Source organism: Pelmatolapia mariae, linkage group LG1 (assembly GCF_036321145.2).
Source record: "Pelmatolapia mariae isolate MD_Pm_ZW linkage group LG1, Pm_UMD_F_2, whole genome shotgun sequence".
NCBI lineage: Eukaryota > Metazoa > Chordata > Actinopteri > Cichliformes > Cichlidae > Pelmatolapia > Pelmatolapia mariae.
In genome coordinates, this window is record NC_086227.1 from 22,905,592 (window position 1) to 22,922,719 (window position 17,128).

General features: G+C 41.5%; 2 protein-coding genes across 9 annotated transcripts in view; both read right to left on the reverse strand.

Moving 5' to 3' along the window:
• cgnl1 (cingulin-like 1) overlaps nt 1-6,040 on the reverse strand; it is a 32,230-nt gene extending 26,190 nt beyond the window's left edge. For both annotated transcript variants that reach the window (XM_063476001.1, XM_063475991.1), the window contains exons 1-3: nt 5,894-6,040; nt 1,219-2,809; nt 960-1,054 (exon numbers count right to left, since the gene is read on the reverse strand). In XM_063476001.1, the coding sequence (XP_063332071.1) occupies nt 960-1,054; nt 1,219-2,757 (1,634 nt within the window). In that variant the 5' untranslated portion in view covers nt 2,758-2,809; nt 5,894-6,040. The remainder of the gene's footprint in view (nt 1-959; nt 1,055-1,218; nt 2,810-5,893) is intronic.
• A 4,403-nt stretch (nt 6,041-10,443) lies between these two features.
• tcf12 (transcription factor 12) overlaps nt 10,444-17,128 on the reverse strand; it is an 83,232-nt gene continuing 76,547 nt past the window's right edge. For 4 of the 7 annotated variants that reach the window (XM_063476012.1, XM_063476032.1, XM_063476048.1 and 1 more), the window contains 5 exons: nt 16,533-16,638; nt 16,278-16,440; nt 14,719-14,948; nt 14,118-14,271; nt 10,444-13,049 (listed from right to left, as the gene is read on the reverse strand). In XM_063476012.1, coding sequence (XP_063332082.1) covers nt 14,129-14,271; nt 14,719-14,948; nt 16,278-16,440; nt 16,533-16,638 — 642 coding nt within the window. In that variant the 3' untranslated portion in view covers nt 10,444-13,049; nt 14,118-14,128. The remainder of the gene's footprint in view (nt 13,050-14,117; nt 14,272-14,718; nt 14,949-16,277; nt 16,441-16,532; nt 16,639-17,128) is intronic. The other 3 variants (XM_063476023.1, XM_063476041.1, XM_063476058.1) reach the window with 1 other exon arrangement.

The window sequence follows — 17,128 nt, forward strand, 5'->3', positions numbered from 1 at the left end:
TAAAAACTAACAGACTAACCCATTGTTCTAAACAGTAAAAAAAACCCCATCAATTTCCTCCAACTTCAACTTTTCCTAAGTTTAAAAAGCAGCTTGGTCCTCGGCATTGAACAATGCCCATTTCTGAGATCATCAACAGATGTCTGAAAGCCCGAAGATCAGGGGATTTTCTAAAGTCACAGAAGAACATTTAATCCTTTCGTTCGGGTGAAAACATAAAATCAACAAAACTGAAGTTGCGCCATTTTGACTTGACAGCAGCGATAGATTATTTCAATAAATGGTGAGACTGACACTGAAAGCCAAACCCCTTAAACCTCCCCTCTCCTCATACACATGATTTTCATTAAACCGTTATAACCCCTGTTGCTGCATGTTTTTCTTCTGGGCCTTGGGAATGTAGTTCAGTTTCAGCCCCTGCACTTCCATCTGTGCTTCCTTTCATTTGTCCTGTGGCTCCTGACCTGTGGCCCGACACACCCAAACAGCTTCCTGTTCGACTTCTACAATACCCCGATTCAATAACACATCCAGAAACTGTAGTGATTGTATTAGAAAACTCTCTCCATGAAATTGTTACTGATGACAGTATTAACTGTTTAACTACTGAAAGACTCGCTGGTATCCATAGCCTAAATGCAAACTCGATGTAATTTTTTTCGAGACAGATCATCTCCTCTACAGAAAAACAGGATTTTAATCATCATTTCACACTACACCAAGAACAAAGCTGACTAAAAGTGGGATTTTGCAAGAAAACAAATTCCAGACAACTGGATCGCTCACAGCCTGGATGGGAGGGTACGAAGAGCACATTCCTTCCAGCTCAGATAAAAAAGGCACATTAATTTACTTCCACAGAACGGTTTCTTCCTTTGTGTGAACAACACTCAGTTCTTGAGTCAAGATGTTTTCACAATATCTGGTCACATTTTGTATGGGAAAAAGTTCAGACTTACCCATCTTTAAGGTAATTGAACAAAATCTGTTTTGCTGTCTCTTCATTTGTTTGTTGTGACAGCTCCTGCTGACCTTTCAGGAGATCAGGTGTCGCCTGGATATGTCAGGAAGAGAGAGTGAGATCTTAACAAAATAAAAGAGAGGAACACTTCTCTCATAGATCATATTTTGAACAATGCTACTTTACTTTAAATTAAAACGAAACGCAACTTAAAACAAACAAATGTAGGATGCAGTGATAATGGTCTAACATTTTACCTGTACATCCGCTTCTGTCCCGGGCTTTTTGTTTGCTAAAGAAGATGGCCTGGATAATGACGATGACAGTGAAGATGTCAAAACCTTTTCACTTTCCTCACTCGCTTTACTCTTAAATGGTAGAGAAGAGGACCGAGTCTGAGGGTTTTTGTAACCCTGTATAGAACCAACACCTTTAGAAATGGTGTTCTGTGGGGAGCCAGGTGCACTGGTGGCATGAGATCTGGAGTCAACGTGATCTAAGAGCCAGGAGTCCTGATTGCCAGCTGATTTCTGCATCCTCAGCTGTGAGGGAAGCAGGACATGCTCCTTGGATGTGCCTCGATGTAGCTCCGTGTAGCTAGAGCTATTTCGCAGGCCGAGGGCGCTATCAACACTCCGTGAGCGCTTCCTGTCCTCTGGATTGATCCTGTTTCTGCGCCCCGCCCTGCCTCTGCGTTGAGTGCCATCTTTGCCGTCAAACTTCTCAATGAGCTCATCAACACCGGGTATAGAGCCTGTGTCGATATCTCTGCCTGAACCAGGCATAAAAGGGATGTAGCGACGATTCTCGTGACGGTTTATGGTGTCTGCATAAAGGGCCTCCATTTGTTCATCCATTGGCGTCTTAGAGGTGGAAGATGAGGAGGAGTGGCGGGAGCGGGAAGAAGGCTGAAGAATTGGCTCGCTGGAATCAGTCCTGCGCAGGGGAAGGACATCAGGCTCACGAGGGGTGCGCTCAAGGCTGGAGGTGGCGCTGCTCCTAGGGCTTGACACAGTGGAGGGCTGAGGCTGGGCTGGAGGAACTGGTTGATGTGGAGTTTTAGAGGTCAGCTTGGAATGAGCTGGATTCAGGGTGGTAAGAGGAGCTTTGATCTGTGGCTGAGACAGTTGTGACTGTGGCCTGCTCTGAGGCTGTGTGAGCTGTGGCTTCAGCTTAGGAAAGCCTGCCTCATTCACACTCTGGGATGTAGGTTGTCTGTTCTCAAGCGGCGTGGCATCTTTTTTCCGGTCAAGGCTTGATGCCCTACGGTGAGATGCTGCAGATCTTGGGGACCAACTCTGGGGCTGGCTCCCAGTGTCAGGCCTTGAAGGAAGGCTGTTGAAACCCTCCAGGTTCAGGGAGTTGGTCTCTGGATCATACGGCTGTAGTATCTCAGGGTGCTTCTGGAAGTTCAGAAGGGAGGATGGTTTCTTTCCTTGGGATTCTGTGACACCATTTTGGGGACCAGTATAATGCAACATCTTCTGAGTCCTGTACTCCACAAAGGGGCTGTTAGATTCAGCCTCTTTGCCACGTCTAAAGTCATACTCATCGTAGCTGTTGATAAAAGAGTCTTCTGTGTCGATGTAGCCATTACCTCTGGGGTCCATATAAGTCTGGGGACCCCCATCCTGGTTGTTGAGAACCACAAAGGGGTGTCCATCTATACCTTGGACTCGGATGCTGAGACCATATGTTCCAGCTCCATTACTTTGTGGCTTGGAAGGGCGGGATGGCTGAGCGTAGCCCCGCTGTGGTCCACTGCTAGGAATGCCAGATACTCTGTACGACTCCATCAGGAATGCAGAAGGAAAATAAATCCCTCTCCCTGGATCAACTGGCCCACCTCTGCAAGGAGAAGATTTAGAAGCACTGGATTAGTCAGAGATGAGATGCTACATAATTCAACGACATCAACAAACATTCCTTAGATGTACATTCAGCCAATAATGAAACTTTATTGTTCTAGCTTTCATTTTCCTTTCTTGTCTTGCATTCCTTCTATTCTACTTGTTTCCCAGGAGAGACCTTTGTGTCAAACTACTCAAGTAATGTGCTCTAACCAAATGAAGACACTACCCTCCCCTTGTGTTGCCTGTAACATCTCAGAAACCATAATATCCCTCAAGAGATGAGTCAACTCCTGCCACATTCTTTAACAACAGAAACGGCCAGGTACTGTTTAGCAAGGCCTCACAAGTGTGTGACTAACAGGTATGATATAACGAAATGACTGTTTACCGTGCTTGACAAAGACTATGCCTTTCTCTTCACCTGCTAAAAGGTATCATCATGAATAAGAATGAGTTAAACCAGGGAAACATCTCAAAGCTGTCATGTCTAAATAACTTCAGCAGGTGTTGGGTTCAGTTCTCCGTCTGTGTGCACAGACGGCACAGGTGAGCCTTGTAAATGACACTGTTAATTGCAGCCCTGGGAAAAGTCATGAAAAGAGGGCAACAAAATGTTATCGAGCCCTTTTCTGTCACATGCATAATAACTGCAGGTCTGTCAAAGCTGACAGATTTGCAGCTAGACCGTGAGAGCGCAGCTGGCAATAAATATCAAACTGTGTACAAATATTAAAAGTGAGCCACCCGGTGTTTTTCAGGGAAGCCAGTGGAGACAAAGCCATCAGCAGCCACCATGTGCTTTTCACTGGACAATGGCCTTTCAACGTGTTCCTGTTTGTCTTGCTGATAGCATCCTTTTCTGATGTTACAATACAAAGATGGACAGAGGTGGGCCTGGAAGGAGGACACTGATAAGACTGACAAGAAAGGGCAAAAGCAGGATGTATCACATAAGTGTGAAATGGGTCAAGACAGACTTATGGACACAGATAATCATTTAGAAAACATAGTACTATGAGGGGTTTCATGGCAATGCACCTGCAAATTTGGCTGTTTTACATGTCTATTTTTCAGGTTTTTCTAATTTGCTAGAAAGTGGATATTGCAGCAAAATGGTGGATTCCTCCCTGGTTTACCTTAACGTCAGATGAACAGAGCTAGCTGAGGTAGTTCAACCATCTGCCTCCTGGATGCCGTACTTTGGAGGTTTTCCAGGCATGCCTAGCTAGGGGGAGACCCTGGGTAAAACGAAGAACTCCTTGGGGAGATTTTACATGTCCTTTTAAATTGCTCTTAAGTGGGTCGGATCAGTGTAACTACTCTTTAATAATATATGAAATAACACACTTCCTTTGAGATCTTCCAATATTGTACTATTCTACTGCAGTAACTCAAAGAAACCAGTAACCGACTTTGTCCTGTAATTTAAAAAAAAAGTGAAAAACAGGAACCTTTATTTGATGGAATACTAATTAAAAAAAACATTTGCTGGTTAATCTGCCTCTTACTAATTTTGTCAATGTCTTTCATTAAGAATAATTTAAAACTTAATTAAAAGAAAGTTAAGTCCTAAATGTATGCCCTCTGTCTTTACAGTTTACACATCCACTGAAGCCAGTGGGCCCAACTGGAGCCTCCAATGGGCCAGTACTGGTATGTTTGACATTCCTAGTATATGTCACGCAGCCTAGGAGCATCTCGGGATCCCCCAGGAGGAAATGGATAACACTGCTAAGGAAGAGGAAGTCAGTAATACCCTGCTCAGCCCACTGCCACTGCAACCACCTTCAGATAAGCAGAAGGTGATGGATGGATGGATGGATAGATAGATAAGCCAAAAGAGACATTCATCTCTGGTTATTTGATCTGGCAGGAGATTTTAAACTAAGGCATTTAGCTGAGCTTGAAAAACCACCCTGATCCCCACGTATCTCTTCACTGATCAAATGTGTACATGCCCCCCCCCCCCCCCCCCCCCCCCCACACACACACACACACACCTGCCATATAAGGCATGAAACAACAGCTACCTGGGAAGCATTTAACTTAATGAAACTATATAAAATCTTGCCTTATAAACAGCCCAAGTTTCTACCATGAAATACTGCAAGAAACTTTTGTGGGCCACTCCTAGCAAACCACGAAGATGATTCAACTCCACTTTGTTTCCACTAGACTACTGACATGATGTTCCAATTAGCCAGAATTAGTCAGTTTCTCTCCTCCCGTTTGCGTGTGAAAGGCTGAGGTAAGGTGTCCTGTCAGGGAGGATGAGACAGATTAAAGCCTGAGACGACACAATAGACCCTTTTATGCTCAGTGTATGTATCTGGCACACAAGGGCTCCAACAAGTGTGTTACTTTTTCCTCCCATTGTGTTTTTCACTGCAAAAAGGAGGAAACTCTCAGTGAGCTGCCTCACTGTCCTACACAGGGTCGGTGCTTCCTTCAATGACCCCTGTGCTGCCTGTGATGCCCATCCAGAGTGCAAGTTAGGATGCAAGCGAGGGTGAAGTGCAAAAAATTGTCTTTTTCTGTGTCAACACCTGTAGCCACTCACATATCAAAACACCTAAATCCAGATGGGACCAAACTTTGGAAAAAGTTGGAAACAAACCTGCCAGTGAGGGTTTAAACGGTGGGAAACTATTGTTAGGTTACGTAACATGAATGGGAGTTCACTAATCTCTAGCGGCAGGTACAGTACAAGCAACGTGACCTTACAGGAGCAATTGTAAACATAAGTTAGATAAGATTTTAAAAAACAGTTAATTGGATGCAGATCTGAGAACTGAAATCATACAGTAGCTCGTCAGCCAAAGTGAAGAGGTAGCGCTTTGATTTGACGCAGTTTCTCGTTATTTGGCTGCTGAGTGCAACAGGTGGCAGAAACACACCACCATCTTCAAATTTTACTTCACCTCTTTCTCACCTGCACCACTCACCTGAAGTAAGCGAGCTGTGTAGGAAAATAAGCGGCCCTTCTATCCCTTTAATTTTTTTCTCCTCCGGCTGAGTTTAACGGCTGTTAAAGAGTCTCGCGCACAGAACAGTTACTGATAGCTAGTTAGTTACTCACCGGCGTCGTTGCTCTCGCTTGCTCACTTATCCCAGGTTTGGAAAAAAAGTTTTCTTCGAGCGGTTTTAAAAGCTAAACTCTTTTGCAAAGTGCCCGCGCCGCACTTTGCTAACTTATTTGGTCCTGAGTTGTTTTCTGAGAGTGAGTGAGAACCGTTTCAGAAGGACGTTCCGACCCTCCGGGCCGCTCCGCCTCCTCAAACAAGCGCACTTTACCCGCCCACCCACTCAAAAGCAGTCCGCTGGTCCTGGAGCAGATCTCACACAGACTACCCCCCGAACTCCCAGGCCCCGACTCGGCTCGGTTCAGCTCGGTTTTTAGAAGCTCCTGCACTAGCGGGGAGTATTGTAGCCAGAGGTGACACCTGACAAATAATTAATTCATTAATTTTTCCTTCTTATTAACTCCTTGTAGTTCAAAAATGTGTTTGACATGTAGTTGAACACAATAAAAGTTCGTACATTTCTATTAATTTCTAAAACAAACTAAAAGTTTTGTGACATAGACTCCTGGGAAAATTTTCCACGTTACATAATTTACGCATAAATCCAATTTGTAAGTAAATGTCTTTAAAAACCGAGAGCGTCATCTAGTGGATAGTAAGCTCACCTGACTGCACCTAAACGCATCACCAGAAAATCAACAATGAGTATCTCAGAGAGTGATTTAAAAGGCATGAGCTGGTTATTATGCTGAGCAGATATGCTAGAAAAATGCTGATGATTGTGGGGAGTGTATACTGTTTGTGTGCAGCCTCTGTGATGGTGAGCATGCTCTTAGTGGGGGGAGCCAATGGCACTGTGCAACTATAAACGACAGCAGGATTACAGTCAGTGTCAGTGATCCTGAGGTGCTGTGCTTGATGTTCAGTTTCCATCATAAACAGTCACCTGTAGCAAGCAAGTGTAGCCCCATGCTAGACAAATATTATTAAACAAGCCACAGAAGAAGCTGCGAATAATAATCATCAAGTTTGCTTCTTATTTCTCAGGCTGTTTTAAAATTTATGGACCAAATGACCTTTAAAACAGTCAAGAGATAATGTAAAGCTGAAGATCTCCGGTGTATTTGAGGCTTAAATGTCATTGTAATGAAATGTTTTATGGATATAATCTTCATTGTCACTTAAGATAATGAAGATTAGATTGAGAGCAGTCTAATTTTAGAAAAACACATGTTTAATATATTTATGAAAGAAATAAACATTGCAACTTTGAAAGGTACTTGAAACCATATTATGTAAATTTAATATAAAATAAATACACAGGAACTATGTTTAGTTTAAATATTAATAACGTCTGTCGATCAGTTAGATGTGACCAGTACCCTGGTAATATTTTCTTTGGGCCTAATCAATGCCATGAACTTCAAATAACAGCTGTCATACAAATCAGAGTGGCATTAAAGTGAGTGCTGCTTAAAGCACCCCCAGCCTCTCTTTTCAGTGCATCCATGCTGCTCCTGAATGGCAGGAGAAAGAAACGGTGCGTTCACTTGTCTTTTTATAGATCTTGCCACTGCAGTGTAAACTTCATTAAACCGGGGGCCTAGCTTCCCCTTCGCCTTTGTAGTGGCCCACTGTTTATATTTTTGTCCGCAGAGACCACGCGGCACCGCAGCCTTTAATCTGAATCACTGTGTTGGGTTACAGCCACACACAATGGGAGCTCTGTTCTCTGCTGAGGTGCCACAGCTGGGACCTCTGGGCATGCTCAGTGCACACCTCAGTCTTATCCCAATTATACAATAAGGGGGTCTGCAGGCTTTCCAGGGGCAGGTCAGCCCAACTGACCTGTAGCAGCAATTGTGGAGATGCATTTTATTTTTTTGATTTCATCTTTTCACAGTCACCGAGCCATTGTGGGAATTTTATTTTAAATATTTAATTGTTAAATTATTCCTAAAATATCCACATTAAATACAACTCTATTCACAGTTTTTTAAAAAAACTTCTGTTTCAAATGCCAGTTTTGGATCCATTAGCGTTCCCACATATTTATATTCATCAGCTAATCTTTTCCTTGCTGCTATCTGGACTTGGATCTCCGTTTAAAAATGTACACACAAATATCTAATGAGCCAATCACTGGCAGTGTAATGGTGTGGGTGATGTTTTCTTTTGGGTACCTCAGTCCCAGCTGAGCATCTTTAAATGCCATAGCCTACCTGAGTATTGTTGCTGACCATCTCCATCCCTTTGTGACCGCACTGTAGCCATCTTCTGATGGTTGTTCCCAGCAGGATAAGACACCATGTCACAAAGCTATGATCATCAGAAACAGTTTTTTTTTAAATATGACAAGGAGTTTACTGTACTCAAATGGCCTCCATGATCACCAGATCTCAATCCAACAGAGCACCTTTGGTATGTTGTGCAACAGGAGATTCTCATCATGATAAGCAGAAACTGTGTGATGCTGTCAAGTCAACATGGACCAAAAACTCTGAGGTTTCCAGCAGCTTGTTGAATCTATGCCATGAAAAATTAAGACAGAAGGCAACCAACTGGGTACTGGCAAGGTGTACCTAATAAAGTGCCTTGCCCATGCTACTTTCTGGATCTGATTTCACTGTATTACTGACACTCTTGCTTCCCAGCTTTGGTGTGTAGACTAACTACACCATCAGTGCACATCTGGCAGGTTACAGTTGGTGCACAAATGTCAGGTAGGTCATTAACACACAGACACACAGGTGAACCTCATCAAGCTTCACCTTGTCTTACTGCTCCTCATAAAGATGTTGTCCCTGGATTCCTTACTGAGGGAATCTGATACTAAAAAGACAAACTGTGGAAGTTACCAGACTTCTTGTGTCTAATTCAGAACCCTGGCGCTTTTTTGTGGCCTTCTTAATATAAAACAAGGACTAGGTATTTTATCCATCACTCGAAACTGCTTCAAAAATGGATCTCTGTGCAGCTGGTGTGGGCAGGAGGAGCAGTCCATTGTTGTTTTGAGTACATGTAAAAGTAATCTTTGAAATTACTATTGTGCTGTCGTATTTTTTCCACACTTCATGCCTAAAACTTCCATTACTGACAGATAAGCACTTACTTTGTGTCTCTGTGAAATGTCTGAATATCATATCCTGTTCTCCTCACTATGTTGAAATGGTCAAAAAGCCTTGAATCTTAAAGAGCTGAGATTAGAAAGTGAAACAGAAGACAAGAGGCCTGTTCAGTGCAGCGTGCATCCTGAAAGTAGCAGAGAGGCGGATGATCTTACTGTTAGAGCAGGAGGAGCAGCAGGCTCTTTGGTTGAGATTCAAGGATGTGAGCCAAGGACTTTCTGTCAGCTGGCTCAGCCAGCAGCCATGACAGGAAGTCAGCCTTCAGACATGGTGGTCCCACTCCTACAGAAAACATGCACACCCACGACCACCACCACCAGAGCTCAGCACAGTCACACGCTCCGTTTATCCCTGCGAGGAACGCTGGAAGGCCACCGCGCATCACTGAGCTCACCGCAGACAGAACGGCAGTCAGCACTTTTGTCACCTCAGTCTGACGAATGACTCGAGATCAGACCTCTCAGGACGCAATGAGCGCTCTCCATGCTTACATCTGCACGGAGATAATTCTGCGCAGATGTACAGGCTCTGAGATTTACAGCACAGCAACAATCTTCCAGGTTCAGAGCAGCATTTTCACAACGCTTTTGGGATTCATTAACTTCAGTCACAGCACAAGTAGCAGATTGAGTACGGCAGGTTACAGAGAGAGACACTTCCACCAAAGCCATTTATTAAAAAACTGTTTAGGTTTGTGCTTTTCAATATGACTGTGGAAGTTCAATTTCAGTGCTGGGTGGGTCATTTTGTTTTGTGTCAAAATATAAGACAATTTATTCAAACATTATTTAACCTCCTAGGACCTGGCGTCCACATATGTGGACATCACATTTCGGGTTGTCTAGACCTAAAAACACAAATTTTTCTCTACAAGAGCCTGATATCCACTTACGAGGACATTATCCTGCCACTGTTCTATCAAAATTTAAAACAAATGTCCTCATATGTGGATCTCATTTTTGTCAGAAACAAAAATCAGGTAAAAACAAAAATCTGGCAATTCTTTGTTTTTACATTCATGAGGTCCCAATAAGCCCAAATATCAAAGAGAAATTAAAAATGCATGCCATGGAAGAGTTCGGGTCTTAGGAGGTTAAGGCACGAGGATCTGTCTCTATACTGCATAAATGAACTTGCAAAAAAGAAAAAGTAGGAGCACAGCACATATACAGTACGCTGCTATCACACTTTATTAAAAATAGAAACATATATTCATAGTACTTTTCATACAGACTACAATGGTCCACTGGTATTACTTTCAAAAAAGAGTTACATACTATAAAACACTCATTTGGCCTAAATCCACTGTAGAAATGTCTCAAAAACAAAATAACAAAAACAATAAGGAAGTCTAAATTAATCCCATTGTTTCAGAGCTCTTCCTTCCTGTGCGTTAAAACACAACAAAGGTTATGGAAAGGTGGAAAAATGTAAATATGGAGAGGAAGATGAGCGAAATAAATGCACATACGATCGAGTTTAAAAAAAGATGGCACATTTATTGCAACATAAATGTTATATACATCGTGTTTTTCTGTTTGAAAATGACAGAAAATTCAAATTCTCGTTGCCGCAGTTTTTCAATGTGCATCAACAACACCTTTTATTTGACACAAGAACAAATCTTTTTTTTTTCCTTTTCTTTTTTTCAATCAATCAACAACGAAGACTGAGGAGTACGATGGAGGTCGCGCTTTTAGGAATCTGGAGCTCATACGGAGCCTTTTTGAAGTACTAAACTACGAACAGCAGTTCAGCCGTGTTCTTGAGATGCCATTTGTAACTTTTTTGTGATAATGGACAGGTTATGGTAAATAACCGTACATTTTACTATCTAATATAGTAAAATAAAGTAAGAAACTTTTTACTCAAAACTTTTGCTTTCAAAAATCTAGAAAGAGTAATATTTAGAATTCAAGAAATATTCTTACAGTATTATTGTATAAAAGACTAACTACAGTGAAAAATAAGCCAAATGTTTTTTTTTCTTTTGATTTTCTTTTTTTTTCATATATTATACAAGGGAAAGCATCTGGGGATACAGCAAAGTCTAACTTGGCAAACAGAGGAGCAAAGAAATACAGGAAGAACGGGAAGTTTAAAAAAAAGGAAAGAAAACAAATGAAGGGAAGCGAGCCGGAAGTGACACACATTATACCCTCAAAGTCTGCCGACATGAATACAAGATCATGAATACTGAAATGATGAACAAGGCCTCATTCAGTCAGAGAACACACCACAACCGACCAGGTCTCTCTTTTTTTGGATTCTTCTTCACTAAAATGAGGTTGTTAAATTGTAAACTCATCATCCTTTATTCTAATCAAAGTCCCTTTATTGTACAGAATACTCGTTCTGAATGCGGCAGCCTTGTTTAAGGTGTAAATAATGATAGAACGCAATATACAAAGAAATAAATGGAATATAAAGCAAGTCTTAAGACCGAAAAGACTCAAAAAAAGGAGAAACGTAACTCATGCACACGGATAGGGAAAAAGAAATAAAGCCATGACCGATGTCTTGGAACATAAAAAAGAAAAATCCTGCTTTTGTTCATCATCATCATCATCCTCATTATCATGATCATGCTACAGTTCAATGATACTCAGAATAATCCATGAAATGTTCAGTCTGCTTTGCCATACTGAGAATAGCACGGCTTCCATCAAAACATCACTGAAAATAACTTACAGATTTTCTCTGCTGGCTAAAAACCGGAAATTATAATGCTGGACAGAAAGGAATTGTTACAACAAATAAGCATAACTAAATTTTACTCAGGAGTAACTGCGCTTATTAGAATTTAATGTCTTGAGATATTAACAGAAAGAAAATCGATATGTTTGATCAGGCCAGGAGAAACTGTGGTCGTCGTTTTGTGTTGTTTTTTTTTGTTTTGCGTGCTTTTCTACTTTTGTTTTTTTTGAACGTCTTCATTAGGAGATCTCTGATTATCTGGTGGCAGAAACAAGAAAATAATAACACATTTTCAAAAGAAAAAAAAAGCCACTTCTGTGCTGACGCCCGGAGGAAGAATCTGCAAACATACGCCACTGCTTACGTTTAACACTATATGGCAAAGGGAAGAGAGGGCGCTGGAGTCGCCTCTTCCTTTAGTTAAGACACTAAAATACGCAGGGAATGCTAAGGTTTGCAAAAAGTTTGCCCTCTGTATTTTCACTGCTCACTACTGGGAAAAAAACAAACAAAAAAAACAATTAAATCTGAGCCTTCAGTGAAGCTACAGTTTGCCGTTTGTGCGTCACCTCCCGTGCTGTTGACGCTATCGTAGCTGGACCTGTTACCTGCCGGTCAGTAGCACAGAGACGGATCTAAACTGCTCAGAAACAAACATAGGTAGTTTTGGTTTCACGTGTGGCCAGTGGCAGAACGAGGAAAACAAAAATATAAATAATATATAATTTTTTTTTAAATTTATATTTAAAAAACGGGTGCTTTTGTTTTTCAGCTCGTGATGATTTTCAGTTGGGTATAAATATCAGTCTAAACTGGCCAATAAATTAATCTCTAACATTTTTCCCCCAATCTCACACTCAAAGATTTTCCCGGAGTGGAGTGCTCAGGGTTGATGGCGACACTGGCAAACTATAGATCGACTGAAAAGCCGCATGCTTCTCTTTGTATTGACCTAACTTTCCCTTTAGACATACACTTTATAGCTCAATAACATAATAAATAGGAAAAAAACAAAGAAACAGACAAATAAAAACAATTGCTGTTACAATGCATTCGTCAATTTAGTTTAGGCACAAGGCAATTTCCACATAGGGTTGGAGGAGATTGCGAAGTCTCTGATTGTTCAGAAGCAACACACTTCTTGCAGACAGTGATATGTGTTGAAGATTTTTTTCTTGTGGGGGAGAAATTTGCAAATGGAATCTGGTCGCAGGGAGCTGGACGCTTGGCTCTACTTCAATCTTAGGAGTGGACTGTGTTAGACTCGTCGTTTTGCTTCAAGTGGTCTGTCTCCTCCAATTGGTGTCACAAACTGTGAGTCCTGTCTGTCACTGGAAAGCAAGGTCACCGACTCAGACGGGACAGAAATGATCTGCATCGCTCTGATCTGGAGGAGAGGAAGCAAAGAAGGAGCACTGATCAGAGGTGCGCATCAAAGGAGCTGAGCGTAGGCCGTCCGAATTTTAGCTTCAGCACTAGAGCTGGTGATTAAAGTCCTGCTGTTTTACATATTTATTTTTTAAAAAGTCTGACATAAATCAGACATACATCAATAAAGGACAATTAAAACATTTAAATTAAAGGATTTTTCCTCCAAATAAAAATAAGGGATAAAAAAGGGGTTTAATTTATTCAAATACAAAATACAGTTTTGTTGATCGAATAGCCAAAAATGAGAAGAAAATGCACTGGCTTACTTTAAATGAGGTAACATAGATTTAGAGCCTTACTAAAAAGTGACGCAGCACAGGAAAAACCAGCCAAAGATGCAGATTGCCGGCCAAGAACAACCAGACTTTCCAATATTTCCAGTGTTTGTTATCTTCACTGTCTCTAAAAGTATGTCTGGAAAATGCAGTTTATTGAACAGATTCTGATGCATAAACGGCAAATAAGCCGTGCACTATTTCACCCCAAATCCTTGTTTAACAAAGCTCTCAGCCATGAGGGGGAAACCCCGCTCAGCACAGCCACGCACGTGGCTGGAAGTGCAACCAGTCAGCCAGCAAAATTTGTCCTCTTAGTGATGGCTGGCAACTTTAACTCTCATGAAATGTGACTGATTGATGGTTTCTGGTAACCTTAGCAGAGATTTTATTAAAATTTTAATCATTTAGTGAATATTCCATCTATCTGCATCTTTTTAAATAACAACGATTGAAAGAATTTCACAGTTTGACATCTTCAAGTTAAAAATTTGATTTTAGGAAACATAAGTAAAAAATGAAGATTGTGGACTTTCGCTGGGTTTAAACATGCTGCGTCACAATATGATTCAATCATGCTGACCTGTGTAATCAATTAAACATCAGTTAAACCAGGAAAGCACACAGGATGACCGCAATTATCATGTTATCAAAGTGCAGAAAGAAAAAGAAAATATGCTGTCATGAGATTCAGTTATTAGAGAAAACCATCATAGCCGTGTGTGTCGCTCAATTAGAGGTGAGAGTACCTGTCTCGTACTCAGAGGTGGCCCATGGGGTTGGATGTGTCGGTCAGGCCTGGATGGACTCCTGTGTGGGCTGGTTGGGCGTCACTGGAGCCTCCAGACACTTTTTCTTCCTCCCTTCTCTTAAGGCAGGCTGCTTTGGGGTTCAGATTTCTCTCTGTGAGTTCACAGAAACAAAGATTACACTTTAATTAAACACATGTCAAAGCTTTTTTTTTAAATAAAATGAAGATAAAATTTTAGAGAGAGACCGAAGTTTTAAGGGTGTTATAAAAGGGTGTTACTTTGTTTGTTTTTCGCCTCAAATCTTTCATCATTATTCATTTTAGTACCTCTAAATGCAGCACTGCAGGGAAACATCTGAGCTGAATAAACGCCCTGCATTTTCTTTACTGTCTGTGATACTCTGGCAGCTCCATGAGGAGAAACATTCCCTATTTTTTCCTTTCTAACTCCACATGTATCTGCTCTGGATGTGACAGTGAAATTAAATTACCACCTGCAGAAACGCTGCATGAAAACACACGTTGTTTTTAAGAGTCAGCAGTGATTTGATGTGATGTAGCATTTCAGTTAATTGCCGCAGCAGCGCTGCAACACTGACCTCTGACTTGCTGCTCCAAGCTAAGTATGACAGCCACAGCCTGATGGAGGATGAGCAGTTTAGTCTGGGGCTTCTCGCTTTTCAGGTGCAGCTGGCACATGCGACCCAGCTCTTTGAAAGCCTCGTTGATGTCTCGCACCCTCAGGCGTTCGCGAGCGTTGTTAGCCATCCTCCTCTCGCGCTCCCGTTCAGCCTTCTGCTCGGGATTCAGATCCTCGTCTTCGGTGATGCTGCAGCAGAGAGAAGAAATCAACCCGCAGCCAACATTCAGTCATCTGCACCAATGATAGGATGGTCTTCAAACCATTAATCTGACATGACAGTGATTAAACCATGAACTGTAAACATAAAGGAGGAAATTTTAATTCATTTACCATCCATGAGTTTTTACCACAACGATTTCACTTGACGCTGAGAAGCTCCGCCTTCTCAGCGTCAAGTGAAATCTGTTGTTTCTTAAGCATGTGTTAATGACACAAAAGATTTGCCTGACAGGACTGGTTATCCCTCCCACCCTCGACTTGGGGGAGGTCTCTGTTTGTTTGTGTCCCGGCCGTTATCAGACACCCGGCTTTAACTTGGTTGCAGGTTTTCTGAGGAAATGAATGAAGTGTATTCACTTGTCTAATGTGAAAGTGAATGTGCCATTCATAAGAACCAAACTGATAAAAAACGGAATTTTATTTGCTTCGTTTATACATATAAAATGACTACACATGGTGGCTAAGCTAACGCAAAATAAATCTGAAAAATAGCCACATGGAAACATAAAACAAGCACATGAACATCTGAACAGTGCCAGTGTTAGTGTGTCGATGCAAATCTGCCTCTTTTAATAATTTCTGTTACTTTTGACTTTTCTTCACTTTGTATAACAACCGTTTGTCCCAGATTTTTAGAAATATTCTTTCATTTTCAGTCTGTATTTGAGTTTACCATCACAACAACAACAATCACCCATTGTCTGTAGCTTAGTGTTTTGATCGTTAGCCAGTGCTAGGTCAATGTTAAACAGGTATTGGTCTTTGGATGCATGTTTCCTTTAAGGTGATCAAGTATACTATACTTCAGATCCTATACTATACTTCAGATCATTTCAGATCCTATACTTAGTATAGGATCTGAAATGATCATGGGATTATATAGCCAAACATTTCAGCAAGCGCTGAATGAATACTATCCAAAAGGGGTTTTATTTTCCCGAATGTCCAAAACATGTGAGTATGGTTTGGTTCCATAATCTCCAGCAGGGCTGTTTCACATTTATCTGTTTGCTTGTAATTTGGGGTGTTAAAAAGCACCGAATCCAGTATTCTCCACATCTCCTCTGGAATTTCTTTACCCAGCTCTTGTTCCCATTTGTTGACATGCCTATTTTAAATCAAATAATGACAGTAAAGGTTAATACGATATGTAGCAGATTTTCCACTACCTGTCACATATGAAAGACAACCTTTCCAGCCTTATCCCATGTTTCTACCATCTCAAAGCACGCCATAGAGCTTATTTTCACTTCTGAAGAATGTTTCACACGTTTTCGTATCGAAAGGTCCTCTTACCTTGTGCGTGGGCCTGCTCTGGGTGTCTTCATATCTCTTCTGTCACTCTCGTCATCTGACTTGTTATCGGTGGAGATGCTGTCGAGCATCTCATCCTTGTCCTGTTTCTCCACCTTCAGCTCCAGGGTTGCTGGAACCTGCCCAGGCAGGCCTGAAGTAAGACCTGTTATTAGTAACAGAAATGTGGAGGTAAGACATCATACGTAAACCGAATCGTGTGGATATCGTAGAGCGGGGCGCCGTGGTGGAGCTGACCTCTGAACGTTTCCACTTGGTGATTTAGTTCTGTGCTGGATGTCGAGCCGGCGCTGGGCAGGCCTCCGTGGCTGTTGTTCAGGCTGGCAGCATCGTCACCACCCTGCTGCAACACAGACAGGAAGGACACGTGAAGAAAGGAAACAGCCACATACTCACTGGAGACTGTTCATAAAAATAAAACAGCACTTTTGAGCAGGAGAAAAGCCTAAAATGGAAAATCCCACAGTTTTAAAGAAAAAAGAGCAACCTTAGTTATACTGATTTGCACATTTTGCTGAGCACTCTACACTGGTTGATCATAAAAAAGATGCTTTTATATATGTATATATACATTAGATTAGATGCTGTCTGTAGCAGTGTTTATTAAAACCTGTAGTCACAGCATGGGACAAGTTCTGGGTTTAATCACCATTCAAGTCAGTCATTACCAACACCTGTGGGTACTTTGGAGATTTGCTCCACAGCAGCGTTATAATGCATAATCAAGGGTAGAAAATAGAAAATAAACACAAATTTAAAAAACACCTGTGCCACAATATTTAGCCATACTTAAAGGTCCATATATAGCCTCCTCATTTGTATCTGTCACTGTT